Source organism: Natator depressus, chromosome 1 (genome assembly GCF_965152275.1).
Source record: "Natator depressus isolate rNatDep1 chromosome 1, rNatDep2.hap1, whole genome shotgun sequence".
NCBI classification, from domain to species: domain Eukaryota; kingdom Metazoa; phylum Chordata; order Testudines; family Cheloniidae; genus Natator; species Natator depressus.
Genome location: NC_134234.1, coordinates 183,478,464 through 183,495,743, shown reverse-complemented (window position 1 = coordinate 183,495,743; position 17,280 = coordinate 183,478,464). Strand labels below are relative to the sequence as shown.

The window sequence follows — 17,280 nt, the reverse complement described above, 5'->3', positions numbered from 1 at the left end:
TTTGTGCTTTGAGAACTCAAAAACAAACAAAAAAAAAACCTAGGCTTGATATGAGTTTTGGATGAAGGTTTAGTTTGGTTTATATTCTCTTTAATTTGTCCCTATTTGTTATGTAAATTAGTACATTTGGCACTTATGACCTCTGTAAGCATGATGCTTCTCCAAAAAAGAATAATAAATCTTTTATTATAGAAGCGTAGAACATGACATACCAAGAGTTAGTCAAGCAGTTTGTGCTGCAGAGGCAAATGCAGTAGGGAAGTAGTCTGCTAAATTACTGCTCTGTGCTGTCTGTGAAAATATGAGTGAAGACTGTAGTGAGAATGGTGGAAACCTGGTTTGAGTGTCTTATTTGAATTGGTAGGTGGGGAGAAAGTTGAGGAATCTTTAATGTCGACAAGATTCATAACCCTGGAGAATGGGCATGGTCTGCAGCAATATAATTGTGTTCTTTGTGCCCCAATCTGCCCTTAGTGTGCTTTGCACAAGACCCCTTTAGAAATCATCAGACAATTTAGTCTCCATGGCCCATTTTCAGCTCTTGATGCCTCTGAGATTACCAACAAGGAGGCCGCTCAGTGAACATTGTAGTGAGGTTTATTATATGACTGTTCTGGGGGGTATGTGGAGAACAAGAGATTGGAGGTATTCAGACAAGGGGTGGAAGGATGATAGAGAACGGAGTTTTACACTGGAAAGGTGACCTCTCCAAGAAACTGCCAATCCCTATGGCCAAGGTGTGAATAGTGCAGTCTCACTGGGGTTGAGATGCTTATTGAAAGCATTGATACTGCTGAGAATTAGAAATGTCCTTGTCACCCAGAGCAATCAGTGCACAGTTTCCATTATCATAGCACTGAAGATTTTTGTAATCGATTCTGCTTCTGGGAATTGTCTCATTGTGTTTGGCAGATCTCTGCTTCCACAGTTCCTTAGGTCTGTAACAGCTGGGCAAACAGACCGGTATTCAGCTTGTACAGTGGACGTGCACAGCAGGGAATGACTAAGTGTGGAATTGTGACAGGTGTCCAAGTAACTTAGTCAGTGGTCTGTGCAAGCATTGTTTAACAAGATTTGAGATTCAAACCAGCCCCATCTGTGTCCTCATGGAGAAGCTGCATCTGGGCCCTTCAGGCCTGCTAGAGAAACTGGCACCTCTCCAGCCCTCTGCTGGACCTGTGGATGGGAGTCTGATATCTATTTCTCCTGTTGGTGGCTTGGCCTGTTTTTAATGAGACATCTCTCCATATCGCAAAATTTAATTCACAACTGGAATTAATAACCCAAACTTAGCAGAGACGCCAAGGAAATGAACAGACCATGGAAACTCCCCCCAAATTGGAACTGACACACAATACTGGGGAAAGCTTGCACCAACTGAATATATACAGCAAGAGTTGATGTACTTTCTGGGTTGACTGAGCAATGTAGTACAGGTCTCCCTCTGCCCCCGGGATGTGGGAAGTTAAGTGAAGGCAGAGCAGACATCACTGCTCTGCCAACTGTCTGCTTAACTTGCACAGAGAGGTAGCACTACCCCTGGCCCACCTGCATCTTCTGGAATATCATAGAAGTCAAGTCTCCATATTAAATCCTTGCTGTTTTGGTCTCTGATGTTCCAGAATTGTTCATTCTAGGTTATCTCTCATGAACACAGACGAGCCAGTGGATTTGAGAGGATCTCTTTTTTTTTTTTTTTAAGTCCGCAGATGTGTTGTTGAGGGCATTAAGCCCAGATTTGTGCTGAACTATTTTCATCTAAGCTTTGCAGCTCTCCTTCACAAGTGTGCAATTCTAATAGATGTTTATATTTCATGGAGTAAGGTAGGGAAACATCTGGGGTGATCTGTTTACACACTCCTCAATTTTCATAACCATCTGTGCAATGTACTTATAGGAAGATTTTGAAATATTTGCTGTGCTTGAGAGAAGACAATGTCTTTCTCTTTATCTGTCAGCTTATCCTCCTTCTGTTATGCCCAGAATCAATTTAGAGTACTTATAATAGTACTGGTTCTAGGTCAGACTTAGGTGGGGCAAAGTAACTTGTCTTAGCTAGCTGTACATTTATCCATCACTGAAGGCACTTTTGGATGTCTCCCGCAGTGCTCTGCTCTGGCTGCAACACTATTCAAAGGAGTGCCGTCGCTGCTTTGAGCCCCGAATGGAGTGTGCGTTATGGAGGGTTGGGACACTGGAACATCTGTCCCTTATAGATTCTTCATCTGGGAGAGCCAGTCTGTTAGTTTAACAGCTGTGATTAGTGCGCTGAATTCAAATGAAATTTTTTAAATTTTACTTCTTTGAGTAAGGTAGTGTCTCCGGTGCCTCAAGGGCAGAGTCTCTTCTATTAGTTCTGTAAAAATTCTTCTTCGAACAGATAACAATGTCTCCCAAATGTCCCCTTCATAGGCCTGTATTCTCAGGTCCTTGAGAGTATTACGGTGTCTCTCTCTGAAAAAGTAGTTTTATGTGCTCCAGACAGACCCAGTGAGTGCCCTGGAAAATTAACGAAGCCAGCTTCTTTACCCTATCTTGAAGAGTGGTACTCTCAGTTCTCTAGGAAGCCCTGTTCAACCTCATATCAATTTAGTAAACAAAAAGGGGTTTCAAAATTGTGATTCAGCACAATCACAAGATGCTAAAAGAGCTCCATTCTGTCGAGTGGAAGTGCATGGTGTCTAGTAGGTGGGCTGGAAATAGAATTCACTATCTTGAGGACTGAGTGGCCAGGAAAGTAGCTAAAACCCAGATAGCTTAGTCCTGTGTGTCAAATTGGAATATGCATAAAGATGTGCCTTACATGTTGATGATTCTAGCCAGCCTGGAGGGAGAAAGCAGGACACCACCACGTTAGTCTGTGTGTAGAGAGGACCTGAGAGTTTCATCACCCAAAGGGATCAGTAGCCCCCTGGATTTGTCACTGGGATGTTATATTTCTCCCTCATAATATCCCAGGGAGCATTTAGCCTCTCTTTTCCTGGTGCCTGATAATGACTAATATAAGACTGTATGGTAAGGGCAGGGAAGAATAGCAATGAATTTGTGGTGACAATGATCTGTTCCAGTGATCCAAAAATGGAGATTTTTTTTTGTTCCCTAATTAAAATTGATACTTAGTATGAACAACGGGGATGGAGGAAAGATTTTTTTTCTTGCTTTTGGGGATACCAGTGGATAACCAAATATTTAAATATGCTGTTTAATTGATCAGATTCTGGGAGCAGCTGGACGTATTTGCTACTAATCTTTATAGAGCACCAAATTCATGTCCTGCTGTTGCTAAATTTCTAATATTTTTGTAATGTGAAAAATCACACAAAACTCAGGAATAAAGCAAATGACTTTGGCACACAGCCCCTTCAAGAGATATAATAACGAGGAAATCTTTCAGGCAGACAAAATCTCCCTCTGATTCTCTGTGTGTCGGTACTGAGTCACTAATTGCACACTGTGTATACTGATTAATAAGATATGTTGGCATAATACTATTATGCCATGGTGTAATTACAAAAGATAGATCTGGCATTCTCAAAATGACAGCAAGATCTTATAACTTTCAACTCATTATCTCTGTATGAAGGAAAAAGAGAACCTCAAATTAACAGTATAATTTTAAACAGAAAACAATTCTTCAAAGGTATGAATTTGCCTGAGACGTTAAAAGGAGTTGTTTGTTAAAATTTTATTCTGCAAGTGTAACTGTGTGTGACTGGGGATTTCGGGGAGGCAATGGGTCAGAGCTGTGTCATCATTGATGTCATTTATCCTGGAGAATGTCCAAGTGTTCTTACTATAACTGGATCGAGCTTGTCTGAAGTAGAATATGTGGAAGTAAGAGGAATTTATAGGTAATGTATGTCTTCAGAGATTGGGTGTAGCCAGGGTGTGTGGACCTGTTACCTCGGGTCACGGTTTCAAACTCAACACAGCTTGGTGGAGACAAAAAAGCTAATGGCTGTCTTAATGATCTTTGAAATGGGTGGGTGGTTTTCAATCTGGCTTTTTGTGGACTGGTGCCCGCTACCACATAACAGGCCACCTTTTTAGCAGTCTCCACAGAAGTCAAGAACTGACTGGGCTATGGAGATGGAACTCTTTCCCTAGAAGTGATTGGTCCAGGTGCAGAATGAGGGACACTGGTGGTGAAGGGAGCAGGCAAGATAGAGGGTGAAATCCTGGCCATGTTGAAACAAATGGGAATTTTTCCCTTGACTTCAGGGGAGCCAGGATGTCACCCTGAGTAACTAAAAGTAGCCTCTGCAGTTACAGGCAGTAGGAATGATCTACAAGGACTGTCTGTCAACAAATGTGCTTCAGGGCATTAACTGATCCCCAGGTGGGGTTGGGTAATGTTTCCCTTCTCCAGAACTGCAAAATACACCAGGTACTTTTATGGGGGTTCTGTGGCATCTTCTGGTACTGGCCATTGTTGCAGTCAGGATAGTTAACTTACTGGGTGAATGGACTATTTGGAGATGCCAGTGTCTCTGTTGCTATATAGTGTGCCCCATCTGCTCTCTTTCCCTCTTTTCATTACAGAAGATGTACATGAAAATAGGACATTTTATTCCATAGCGTTTATCTGCTCCTGCTACATATTTCAATCCTGTTTATGGGTACTTCCAGGTCAATTAATGATATTACAAACAGAATTATCCCCTCCAGTAGGGGAATAAGTAACAGAATTTGAAATGCAATACATAGCTATTAGAGAGACAAGGTAGGTGAGGTAATATCTTTTATTTTAGACAGAGTTTTTCTTCAGGTCCTTCCTGAAACATGAAGAGCTCTGTGTAGCTCGATCACTTCTCTCTCTCACCAGCAGAATTTGGTCCAATAAAAGATATTATCGCATCCACCTTGCCTTTCTAATCTCCTGGAACCATCACGGCTACAGCTCTGCATACGTACGTAGATGTGGCACCTGCTAACTACAGATGAGCCAAGGAGATACCCCCTGCAAGCGTAGGGTAGGGCTAGGTACTGAGATTGAAGCTCAGTTCAGGACTGACGGTGCTGATATCCTGCAAAATGTTAGTGATATTTTGGTTGGACCTTATTCAGAACTGGAAAACATAGACCCTTTCCAGTTTTAGATCTGATGTGGATCCAAAATTGTAGAGGCTGGCTTGGATATGGGAATTCAACTAATTCATATTCAGTATCGCATCCTCCCTCCCCCCCACCCTACCCCCCGCCAACACCAATCTGTATCCAAAATTCATAAGGACGTGAGCGTCAATTGTGGCCCATCTGTGTGCTTAATGTGTAGGGGAATCAGAGATGCAGATAATGTATAGAAGCAGCAGAATTGTGTCTGAGGCTGTGTCCTCATTACACTCAAAGCCATGCTAGCCACTACTACATCTGAGGCACTTATGTGGTAAGAAGAGCTCAACACAGTTTTCCTTGGACAGTGTGGGCCACTGATTATTTAGTTAAGAACAGTATTATATGTGTGCTGTGTATTATTAGAGCCCATTGACTACAATGTGGCCAGGCTAGCACTCCTCAGGATAAAGTCCCCGACTCTGGTGATCAAGGAAATAGTGTTAGGTCCCTCCTGCTTATCTTCCTGACATTGTGGATAGGTCAGATAGAGAATGGTCCATCCCACCCCTATCATCCCTATACACAGATTATGAGACTATCTCATTAATGCTGTCAGATGGAATCCATCTTCAGCCGGAGTTTAGACAAGTTTGTGTTAAGTCATAGTTTTTTATGGTCTCTTTCTTTAGCAGCTTTCTGTATATTACTCATATATAATAGCATCCATGTTGGTTTTCTAACCCGCTGTGCGGTGAATTGGGGTATTAACACAGAGGATGTTGCAGTGATTAAACTGCATCCTTAGCTGCCAGCCTAATAGGGTTAAAAGTGCAGATCTGCTAAATGGATCAATATGATCTTGTATGAGCACGGAAAGGGACGGTAGTACTGATGGACGCTGACTACCTGTCAACTGGTGTTAGAGGTGGAAGTCACTACAAAGACACTTAGTAGATTATCTCCTTGCAAGTGCAATGTGTGTGAGGCATAGTTCCTTCTGACACATAATTAAAGAAAAACTATGGCAGAAAGGTAGGCTGTTTCATGGGCAGGATGTGAATGCAAATATTTAGTGATATCATTGTGTGTGAGGTGTTTTATGAGCAATTCTAGCATGCTCATCGCTGTAGTACCTGGGGGCCTGCCTTTTTATGTTGAGCACACAGCACACTAACTACAGCTGGGAAGCTGTCTTTTTAGAGGAGAGACTTCTCTGCAAGCACGAGGGACTAGACAAGGTCAAGGATGTTGTTTGGAAACTATTGCCCACTAGCAAACTTCTAGCATTCTGCTCCTCAGGCCTTGCGCTTTAGTTTAATCATGTGGGAATTACAACTGTCTTACCCAGCTTCTAGGCTTGCTTAGCAAAGACTCACCTATGAAATTAAATTTGAGATTTCAGTCTAAAATAGTAGGAAAAAGACATAATAGAAGATCTTCTGCTGTTCCCAGTAGGTAACCCTGTCCCTCTCCCAACTATCCATAGCCTTCCTACTGTTGTACCCCAGCCCAACTTCATGACACACTTACCCTCCCAACAAGTACCTGCACGATTTACCCACTGTCCCCTAGTTGCTAAACCTGTGTTTTGACAACATCTTAATCCCATTCCTCTTCAGCTGCTAAACACTCATGTGCTGCCCTCTACAAGGGCTCCAGCAGTGGGGCTCTGGCGGCAATTTAAGGGGCCTGCGGCTCCAGCCGCTGCTGGGAGCCCCAAGCCCTTTAAATTGCCACCTGTGGAAGCCAGGTCACCCCGGTACGGCGCACCGGCTTACTTTCACCTCTGCTCACTACCTTTCCTGTGCTCCCACTGACAGCCCTTCCCAGGTGCTAAAAATCCCTTGCTACCATCCCTGAAAAAAAGACCCAACCACCCCACTAAGTGTCCTAGCCCTGACTCTTCTCTTTCTGCTTCCTCTGCTTTAGCAAGTGCCCACGACTCCCAACATCTCTGTCATAATTAGGTAGCATTCCAAGGGTTAATGCCAAATATTGCTCCGGCCTACTTAGTTTCCTGCAGTCATAATCTTCCTTGTGTGTCTGGTCAATTCAGAAATAAGGTTAACTGCCTAAGAGTTCATATTTTCATGATACCACCTGCATTGTAATCTTTCTGTGATTTACCTGGTTTGTGCTGGAAAGCTGAGTTGTCAAAGAGCAGGGTGTTTTTTTTTGTTTGTTTTTTTGGTTTTAAATCTATGCTGTATTTTCAGTCATTTGGTTATAATGCTCCTGTATGTTCAGAGACACCAGACTCTGCCCATTTGCTGACTAAGTGACACTGTAAATATTCTTCAGAGCTTACTGTCCTTGCCAAATTCTGTTTGCCTTCAAACTCAGATGATATGTCCTTCGACGTCTCCTGGTTTGCTGTGCATTCCTTTGCACTGGACAGAGCTCCTGTCTTGCTAGCTTCCTTGGATCGGAAAGGGATCGTGACCCAGGCCAGGAGGAACTGGAGCAGCGACGTCAGCCTGGAGAGGATCAGCCCCATGGAGTTCCGGCTGCGGGTGCATGGCTGTGAGGGCCAGGATTTCGGCAACCATTACTGCTCAATAACCCCTTGGGTGCGATCAGCCACGGGTGTCTGGCAGCGGGAACCGGAGATCAAATCCAAGCCCATATTCATATCTGTGAAAATGGATGGTAAGGGTTTTAGATACTTTTCTTGTTGAGGCTGGGGAATGTACTTGCCACACCCCTGTTGGAGCCCTCAGGTACCAACTATTCCCCATTCTGCACGCGCCCCTCCCTCCACCCCCTCCACCCCACTTTTAGAGGCCCCTGCATTGTAGCCGCCTCCTTTCTTCTGAAGGTGACTGCACAGGGTACTTCATAGCCCATCTGTACACCTGCTGTATTCTGCCAGTGGGGATGCCAAGGCTCAGGAATACCAGTGATGACACTTTACCCCATATTGATGATAAGAACACATGTAATGCTAGGGGTCTAATGTGTGTTGTCGTAGAACTAGAAAAGCTTTTTAAGTACTCTGCAACTGCCTCTAAATATGAAAAGTGCTAGTTCTATCTGCAGTTAAACTTTGCATTTTCTGTTGCATGTTAAACTTCTAATTCCTGATCATACAATGTGCCCAGCAATGTATCGTGCTTACAGAAGCAAAGCTTTCCCCTTTCCCAACCCGTTGAGTGGCCTGATACTTCTATAGCATCTTTTAATCAAGACTCTCCACGTGATTTACATTGTAAAGTAACCCTGATGCTGACCACACAAGGGAAGTATTAAGCCATGTCTACGTTACAAACTCTGGTAAATGTAAGTTCTATCGGTGTAAAGCCACCGCAGTTACTGCATCGCTTATGCGTACACGACTGCTTGTGTTGGTGCTGCACGTACACACCAGGAGAGCTTGTGTCAATGTAAAATGCGATGCACCGTAGGTAGGTATCCCAGTACGTCATGCGCTGCCCTCTGGCGCGATACCTTTTGGGAAATTTTTGGAACGTGCTGTAGTGCTTGCGCACACACGAGTCGTGGGGAAGGGGGAGCAAGGGGTCAGGTTCCCACCAGGCAATTTTCTCATCCCATAATGCCATCTCTATCCTATCACGTTTTTGTGTCTTTTTTAAAAACCCTACAAACCCACACTTGTTAGTGTCTGCCATCTCTGACAGAAACATGGAGCCTGCCCAGCTGTCTACTGTTGTCATGAACGTTACAAACTCGGGGAGAATGGTGCTCCGGTATTTGCAGAGCTGCAGGAAGTACCGCAACAACGGGGGACGTGATGATTTCTTTGAGGACAGATTACTAGGGAACACAGTGGGGAAAAAAATAAAAATTAAAAAAAAAATGCAAGGTTGTTGGCGTTCACAGAGCAGCTGCAGACGGTGGAGTGCCACTTCTGGGCCTGAAAGCTGAGCACTGACTAGTGGGATCACATCGTAACGAAGGTTTGGGATGATGAGCAGTCGCTGCAGAACTTTCGGGTGAGAAAGGCTGCGTTCCTGGATCTGTGTGCCGAGCTGGCACCCGCAATCCAATGCAGGGACACCAGAATGAGAGCTGCATTGATGGTTGAGAAGTGAGTGATGATAGCACCATGGAAACTTGCAATGCCAGGTTGCTGCTGGTTAGTGAGAAATAATTTTGGAATTGGAAAATCCACAGTGGGGGGCTGCTTTCATGCGAGTGTGTAGGACCATTAACTGTATCCTGGTACACAGGACTGTGACTCTAGGCAATGTGCAGGATGATATGGATGGATTTTCAGCTGTGGGTTTCCAGAACTGTGGCACGCATATCCCTATTTTGGCCCCAGCCCTTTTTGGCACATGAACAGAAAGGGCTACTTTTCTATGGTTATGCAAGAGTTGGTGGATCACCGGAGATGCTTCACTGAGATCAATGTGCACTGGTCAGGGAACATACATTGTGCTTCCATCTTTAAGAACACAGGGCTGTTCAGAAATCTGCATCAGGGACACTTGTTCTAGACAGGTGGATTACTATTTGGCAATGCTGAAATGCCAATAGTGATCTTGGGGGACCGCACCTATCCTTTGCTCCCCTGGCTTATGAAGCTGTACACTGTCCACTTTGACAGCTCCAAGGAAAGATTCAATTACCGGCTCAGCAGGTGCAGAATGACAGCTGAATGTGCTTTCGGCAGATGGAAGGGATTTCGGCAGTGTTTACTCACTAGATTAGATCTCTGTGAGAAAAACATCTCAATGGTTATAGCTTCCTGCTATGTACCGCATAATATCTATGAGGCAAAGAAGGAAAAGTTGCTGAGGGGTAGGATGGAGGTGGAACAGCTGTTGGCTGACATTGACACGAGCACCATTAGAAGAGCTCAGTGTGGAGCTGTGCAGCTGAGGGACACCTTGAAAGATCATTTTAACCATCAGCCACAGCATTGTGGTGTGGTAGGCTGTGCTTTACCTGGCCCTGACCTTTTGGTGGCTGTCAAGAATTGTGTAGTGCTTGGTGTACATTTATGTTCGTCTTTTAATGAACCAATGAATTGTGCAGTGCTCACTGTACATTTATAATTATTACACTGGGTTTTTCACTCAACCTATGAATTCTGTATCTCTGGTCTCTTATGAATAATCTAGTGGCACTTGAAGCACAGACATACCGCAGAATGTAATGAAGTAATAAAGATGAATTTGTCCAAAAAATAAAAATGTATTGCATACCCAAACCAGTGCCAAACATTAATGTGCAAAGAAAAACCAAGATAGTGCAAAATTTTAATTGTAAATTAACAGAACGGAACTTTAAAATTAGAGCGGTGGAAAACATTCATGTCCATGCCAGTCCATTTCTGCCAAACATGCACCAGTGCTGGCTCTCACAGGTCAGTGTATGTGAAGCTGTGGTTTTTCCTTACTGTCTGTTGCTGTGGGGGGATAGGGATGTGGCCCCTGATGCAAGATGTAAGAAGCTGCTGAAGTGGAAGTCTCGGTTGACTATAAGGGGAGGTGAGCCCATGACTGTTGGAGCTGTAGGTCAACAAGAGTCTGCAGCATTTGTGTTTGCTGCCTGGGAAACCCCATTGTCCTGGTGCATCTTCCTCTCCTTTTCCTGCTGGGACTCCTGTGTCTTTCTCCTGCCTGTTCCTTCCTTCTGCAGGCTGTCTGCTATGTTCACCCTCCTGGCCCTCTGTTCACAGTCTGATGCGCCACTGACTTTCATTATCTCGATGAACATGTCCTCTTTCTCTTCCTCATCAGGGGATGAGTGTGGAGGGGGCACCCCTCAAGGCTGCAGTGGCAGCAGCCACAGATAAAACAGATAGATGTATCCTATTTACAGTCACGACAGAAAGCAGAAGATCTCAGAATTCCCTTCTCTTATTCCCCTACAAATTTTAAACAAGACCTGCTTATTGACCCTCTGGAGTACCTCTGCACAGCACCGCTCTGCAGCAGCAGCCACAGTCACTATGGCTACTAGGGGCAAGGTGGGGAATCAGGAGGGAATTGTTTGGTTGCGTAAAACAATAAAATTTCAGCAGTTATTTCCGTGGGCATGAGGACAGGGCAATGGCACTGAGTACTGGCACTATTTACCACGGGCAGCAATGATTTTAGCTGATACCTTGCTCTTGAGGGTCACGAAGGCCCAGAGAACACAGTGACTTCTGGCATTCTGAAGCCATCTGGGCCCATATGCCATTAGCCTGTTTACTGCAACGGTGCCTGCCAAAGTCGTCATGGAGTGACGTGAGGAAAGTGTCCTACCATGGAGGCAGAAATAAGGCAGCCATCCCTAAAAACCTTCGGAAGAGGATTGAAGAGTACCTCCATGGGCGTTTTCATCAAGATCTCTCAGGACGATACAAGGGATGTCCCTGTGTACATAAACAAAGTGCTCCACATCATGCGTGCCCCCCACTGCCTAACTCTACAGGAGACTGAAATGCAGAAAACACTACCTGTCGTGTGTGTGTGTGTGTGTGGTACCTTTACCTCTTCTTGTAGAGTAAAACAGTGCAACGTAGATACCTGTGTCCTGCTAACTTGTGGTTGGGCCAGGCGCCATCTCCACATCTAAACACATGAAGGGAGAATGCATGCCCACGTTTACCCTGAGGTTCCTTCTACTGGATCGGGCTCATTTGTGCTTGGCTGGTGGGACTGGCTAGATGGTTATGGAGTCTCCAAGTTCCTGGCTTGTGGCCTAGCTTGACCTCCTGCTGCATATCCCTCCTCCTCATTGTTCCAGGCAAGGGTCTCTGTCTGGGTATCCATGGTGATGTGCAGGGTCCAAGTATGGCCTGCAGCTCATTGTAAAAGCAGCAGGTCTGCAGCTCAGCACCAGGTAGACGGTTGGCCTCCCTGGCCTCATGATATGCCTACCATAGTTCCTTCACTTTCATGCGGCGCTGCTGCTGATCCCTGTCATACCCCTTCACCCACATCCCCTGTGCAATCTTTTCACAGATGTCCATGTTTCCATGACTGGTCCATAGCTGTGTTTGCACAGCCTCTTCTCCCCAGATGCCCAGGAGATCCAATACCTCCTGTCTGCTCCAGGCAGGAGCATGTCTATAGTGTGTAGCTGGCATGGTTGGTTGGGCAGTTGTACGCAACAGTGGAGAGCTGTTGGGTGCACTTGTCAAAGCTGAACAATCGGGAAAAGGCATTCCAAAAGTATCTGTGGGTTTTAAAGGAAAGTGGGTGGCTTCCAGCATCTGAGCAGTGGAGCTCACAACTGTGACTAGAGCAATTACTGTCTAGCATTGTGGGACAGCTACTGGAGGATTGTTAGGATTGATACAGGTCACAGTGTCTGCACGCGCACTGACCTCAGTATGTAGACCATGGTGCAACGCCACTAGGAGAGGTGGCATCACTGTCAACAAAGGTTGATGTAAGTCGTCTTAACTTTGTAGTGTAGACCAGGCCTTAGGTGCATTTCTCAGACAGGGGACTTGAGGCATGGTGAATTGTGGTGCAGTTAGTATCTCAATCGATAACAGAACCCAGGAGTCTGACTCCTAATCCCCTCTTGTAAACACAGCGAATACACTGCTCCCTGTGCTCATGGTTCTTGACCTATGTTTCAGCCCTTTCTGCATGTTACGTGCAACCCTTAAATCTCCTGAAGTATGAGAAACTAATTTTGATAACTGCTGCATGTACTTAACATTAGGTGTATACATCCAGCAGATAGTTAAAACTGTGATTTAGTGATAATCTAGGGGGCATGTCAGGCCAAGTACTTACCAAAGTACTTCCCAGAAATTCAAGGAATGGCCTCACTGAGAGCCCCAAAGAAGATGAAATGAAACGGAAGTCTTTGTTCTGCTTTCTGTGCAGCTAGTGAGTTACCTCAGGGACAAAATGTCCCTAATTTTCTAATGCTCCACTCCCATCCCTGGTGGAGCTAATCCTACAATTAATATTGCTTGTCCATACCAGCCATAGCAGAGAGCTGCAGTTGATTCAAACTCTGCATGAGCCTCCCGGAGCAGTGTGCCTCTTGAGTTGATTTACCTAATCCCCTGAATGGGTCCTCATTCCAGACCCTCCATTTCACTGAACTGCAGGATGTTCAGCACTTCTGAAAAGCAGGCCACCTCTTTGGGCACCTAAATATGGACTTGACTGGAAACTGCTAGGTGGCTAGAATGAATTTGCTTCCTAACGAGCTCTAAATCTACGTATACAGTCCTTCAAAAAGTCAGAACCCTTGACTCGTCACTTGGAAGCTGTGTTGTAAAAGGAATGGGTTTCCATCCATCTTTGTTTAAATTGTTGGTGGATTAATCTGGTTTGGATAAGAACCCAAAATGTGGATGCTCCTCAGGACTAGCTTAACCTTTGGAGTCTGTCAGACTGGAGCTGGGAATCTCACAATGAGACATTTTCTTATGAGATTTTGCATCCTGTCCTTCTTGTTTCTATATGGGCTTGAGAATTATGGAAGCAAAACACAGGGGAGTGAGAGCTGAATTTTTTCAGAACCTTCGAAATGGGGAGGGGGAACTAGAATTTCTTTCTGAATGGTTTCATCTGTCCCTGGCTGATGTGTATTTTCCCTTTCTTAGACAGAGTGAGCGAGTTTGGCATTTCTCTATACGCTGTATTTAATCATTTTGCTTTTGCTTTTTTTTCTCCCCCTTCCTAGTGCTGAACGCTTTGAAATATCCACTGTTGATAGGCATTGGTCTAGCCACCGTCATCGGACTCTTATCCTGCCTCATTGGCTACTGCAGTTCCCGCTGGTGTTGCAAGAAGGAAGTACAAGAAACCAGACGGGAGCGACGCCGGCTAATGTCAATGGAGATGGACTGAGTGTGGGAATGAGACTATGCACGTTTTGGGAGAGATTTGGGCAGTTGGCCTGAGACTGAGGTGTGTGTGTGTGAGACACACAAATGCCCAATGGACAGTATCTTTCTCTCTGATCTAAGCCAGGACCTAGAGCTTCTCCTCTCCACATGCTAAGTACTGAGAGCACAGGCCATGTGTACCAGCACAGAGCTCTTCTTCCAGGGACACTTACTGTGGGGATATTTTCTTCTGACACGCAAACTGTTCAGCAGCCTTCAGACAAGATTCACTGTTAAATCCTTTTGTCTTGTTTTTAGGATCTCTCTTTGTGTGTGAACATCGTTGGGCGGGGGGGAGGGTTATTGTGGTGGGCGGGGCTTGGGAGAAATATTTTGCCTTTTATAAAATTAGCTGACCTGTTCTCTCTCTCTTTTCCCTCCTCCCCCCCACCCCAGGGTTTTCTTCCTATCTCCAGTGCTGGGAAGGAAGCAGCCGTATGAGGTGCTCTAGTACTTGTTTGGTAAAGATGCAATGGTCAAGGGTGGGTTTATGGTTGTCAGGGTGCCCTCTCTTCCCCTATTTTCAGGGGTTTGGAGTTCACTCCACAATACAGCATGTATGGATGTGTCTGTGACAATTTTCTTAAATATATTTTTTTTAAAGTTGGTCTTTGTTCTGGTGACAAGTGCTAGCTTGGCAACCCTAGAGGCTGAATGCTCAGACCAAGTACTTCACAGTGCAGGCCTTCCTTCCCACCACAGCCCCTCCCACTGTGCCTCTACCCTGACCCATAGGGGGTGCTACTCTTCCTGAGTGGAGAGTCAGTCTCCCTGGCCTCTCTGCTGAGACCACCAGCAAGGCGCCAGTTACCAGACATGGCGGTGGTGATGTGTTCGTCAGAGGAACACCCGTCCTTTTAGGAAGAGGATGGAGACCACCAGCTCTTTTCAGGTATATGGTCAACTGGCCGTTGGCTGGAAATGGTGTGGGAACCAGCTATTACCTATACACAGAGCAGGTTCTAAAGTAATTTCCATTTTGTTTCCTTGCAGCCACCTAACACACATCTCTGCAATCTCTAATTTGGCAGCAGTGTGTCCACAATCGACAGCAGCCAGATTGTGGCTGTGTGGGTGCAAAATCAGGCCATCATAGGGAGGAGTTTGATTTTTGATTTTTTTTTTAAAGCAGGTCTCTGACTCTTTTTGTACCTGCAGTGACCCCTGTCTTTTCAAGGGGTCCTCTCCATTGCTGGGCACTACATGGGCAGATCTCTCCAGGGGGTTTGAGGCATATTCATAGGTGCTATTGTATGAAAGCCCGGCTCTGGTCTTCCACACTCCCTTGGCATGGCTCCTAAGGAGCTGCTCTCAGTTATCCGGGCAGCTCTGTCTTCTAGCACAGCTGGTGTTTTTAAGCAATAAAAGTCAGACATTGTGTACAAAAGAAGTACACTGATATCGCATGTTGGGTTTGGCTAAAATCAACAAAGATAGGAAATTGAGTTACCACCATTGGTCCATCCTTCTCCATTATGCTTTAGGAATAAAGAACCAATGACAGATGAGACCATCTGCAAAAGCTAGAGGCCCTGCTGTATTGTGACCCGTCTCGAGACTTTCATTACATTCTAGGCCTTCTCTGTGACTAGTAGTCCATTCGCACGTACCCTCTGGGGTACTGCAGGATCTAACCTCCTTTTATTAACATGACTTCATTTCACAGCTGAGCTAGTGAAGTCTTTAACGCCATTGTATTGTAACCGCTACAGACGGCATTTATTTGAGATGCTCAGTGTTCAGTTACTTTTGTCCTGATATTTTCCCCAGTACTGGCACAAGACTTTGTCCCTGAAAGGGAACTGGGGCTAAGATTTTTCGCGTGACTATTTTGGATGTGTGCATTTCAAAAGCAGCCTGATTTTTCAGAGGGGGTGCTCAGCGTCATTTTTTGTACTTTGGCCCCTTTAAGGTGTCTCATGTGGGCCATCCAGAAATGGAGGCACCCAAAATCACTCGTCACAGCTGGAAAATCTTGACCTGCGTCTTCTCGGCAGCCTTCCCCTATTGCTAGCTTTTCCTGAAGCCGAGCCTCGTGTTTCTGTGCCCTTCCTGAATCCGCAGGTGGACACAGCAAGAAGCCGGTGGGGGAGGAATGCATAGCCATCATGGCACACCTGAGTTCCCCGTGTTAAAGTGGAAGAACTTGCATCTATACTCTCCAAAAAGAGGAAAGCATAGGAGTTGATTTGCTAGAGCAGGATGTCATCCTCTTCCAGAACCAGCACAGAATGTTTGTTGTCCTCTCCTGCGCTGCCTTACCACACTGAGGCACTCGCTTGCTGGTCTTGCGGGGCACTGAGTTTGCATTGATGTCCTCTTTCCCACACACAGCTAAACGACTCTTCTCTTTCCTGCTTTAATATTTGCTTTCCTCACATCATTGATGTTCTTTTAAAAATGTTCCTAGCATGTGTCTCTGTTGGGTGGGGTGGGGATTAGTTATCCAAAGCACAAGTCACTCGCTCTCCTTGCAGGTTTAACCCTCATCTCTGTTGCTGTCCGTTATGTTTGGGGGAAACAGAACCAAGCTTGGAATGCAGTAATATGGAATGAACAAGCATGGAATGGCAGCTCTTCCTAAGCGCACACTGCATGCTGGCATTTTCTCCCTGCAGAAAGAAACTCAGGGTTATTTTGGCTGTGGGGGCTCCTTACCCATTAGTGAAGGGTCCCCATGCCCTTAGCTAACGTCAACCTTATTTTTCGAGTAGTGTCCCTCTGGGTGCGTGTGCGCCCCACATGCCCTCAATCGGAGATTTTCATTAGCAACGTCTGTTCAACCTGCACTTGCGCCGTTGGTATCCTTGTGCCCCGGCCGAGGCTATATCAGGCTGCGTCGGCACAATGGAGTTAGCATGTCCGCCTCTTGCCTACCTCGGTAGTTACAGTGTTTCTCCTAGTTAGCTAGTTTAGTTTAGTTGTTAGTAGTTAGATTAGTATTTGTTTAAAAGAAAAAGAAATTTATTTTTTTTTATTATAGAGGGTGGAGTCCAGTCTTAGATCAAAGACTTTTCTGTTTGCTCACCCCACACCCATGTGATTCATAAAAGGCCTGGGGACCCTCTTCTCCCACACAAAGACCTTCCCACAGGTCATTGTGTAGGACCTGAACCTAGTTCCCAAAAGCCTCACAAAGCCCCCTTTTGAACCAATGGCGACCTGCTCCTTATTGACTTTATTGAGGAAAACGGCCTTCCTAGTAACTACTATTGCCTCAGCCTGCAGAGTCAGAGAGATCAGGGTCTTAACGGCTGACCCTCCTGTCACAACATTCCACAAGGATAAGGTGCCCTTACGGCTATGTCTCCGGTTTCTCCTAAAGTAGCATACGAATTTCACCTGAATCAGAGCATATACCGACCAGTTTTCTTTCCAAAGCCACATTCTTCTAACCTGGGGACTGCTCT

General features: G+C 45.4%; 1 protein-coding gene across 1 annotated transcript in view; it reads left to right on the top strand.

Annotated features, from left to right (window-relative positions):
- PTGFRN (prostaglandin F2 receptor inhibitor) overlaps window positions 1–14,116 on the top strand; it is a 95,107-nt gene extending 80,991 nt beyond the window's left edge. The window contains exons 8-9 of the mRNA XM_074972035.1: window positions 7,399–7,704; window positions 13,666–14,116. Of these exons, the coding sequence (XP_074828136.1) occupies window positions 7,399–7,704; window positions 13,666–13,832 (473 nt within the window). The 3' untranslated portion in view covers window positions 13,833–14,116. The remainder of the gene's footprint in view (window positions 1–7,398; window positions 7,705–13,665) is intronic.
- The last annotated feature ends 3,164 nt before the right edge of the window (window positions 14,117–17,280 follow it).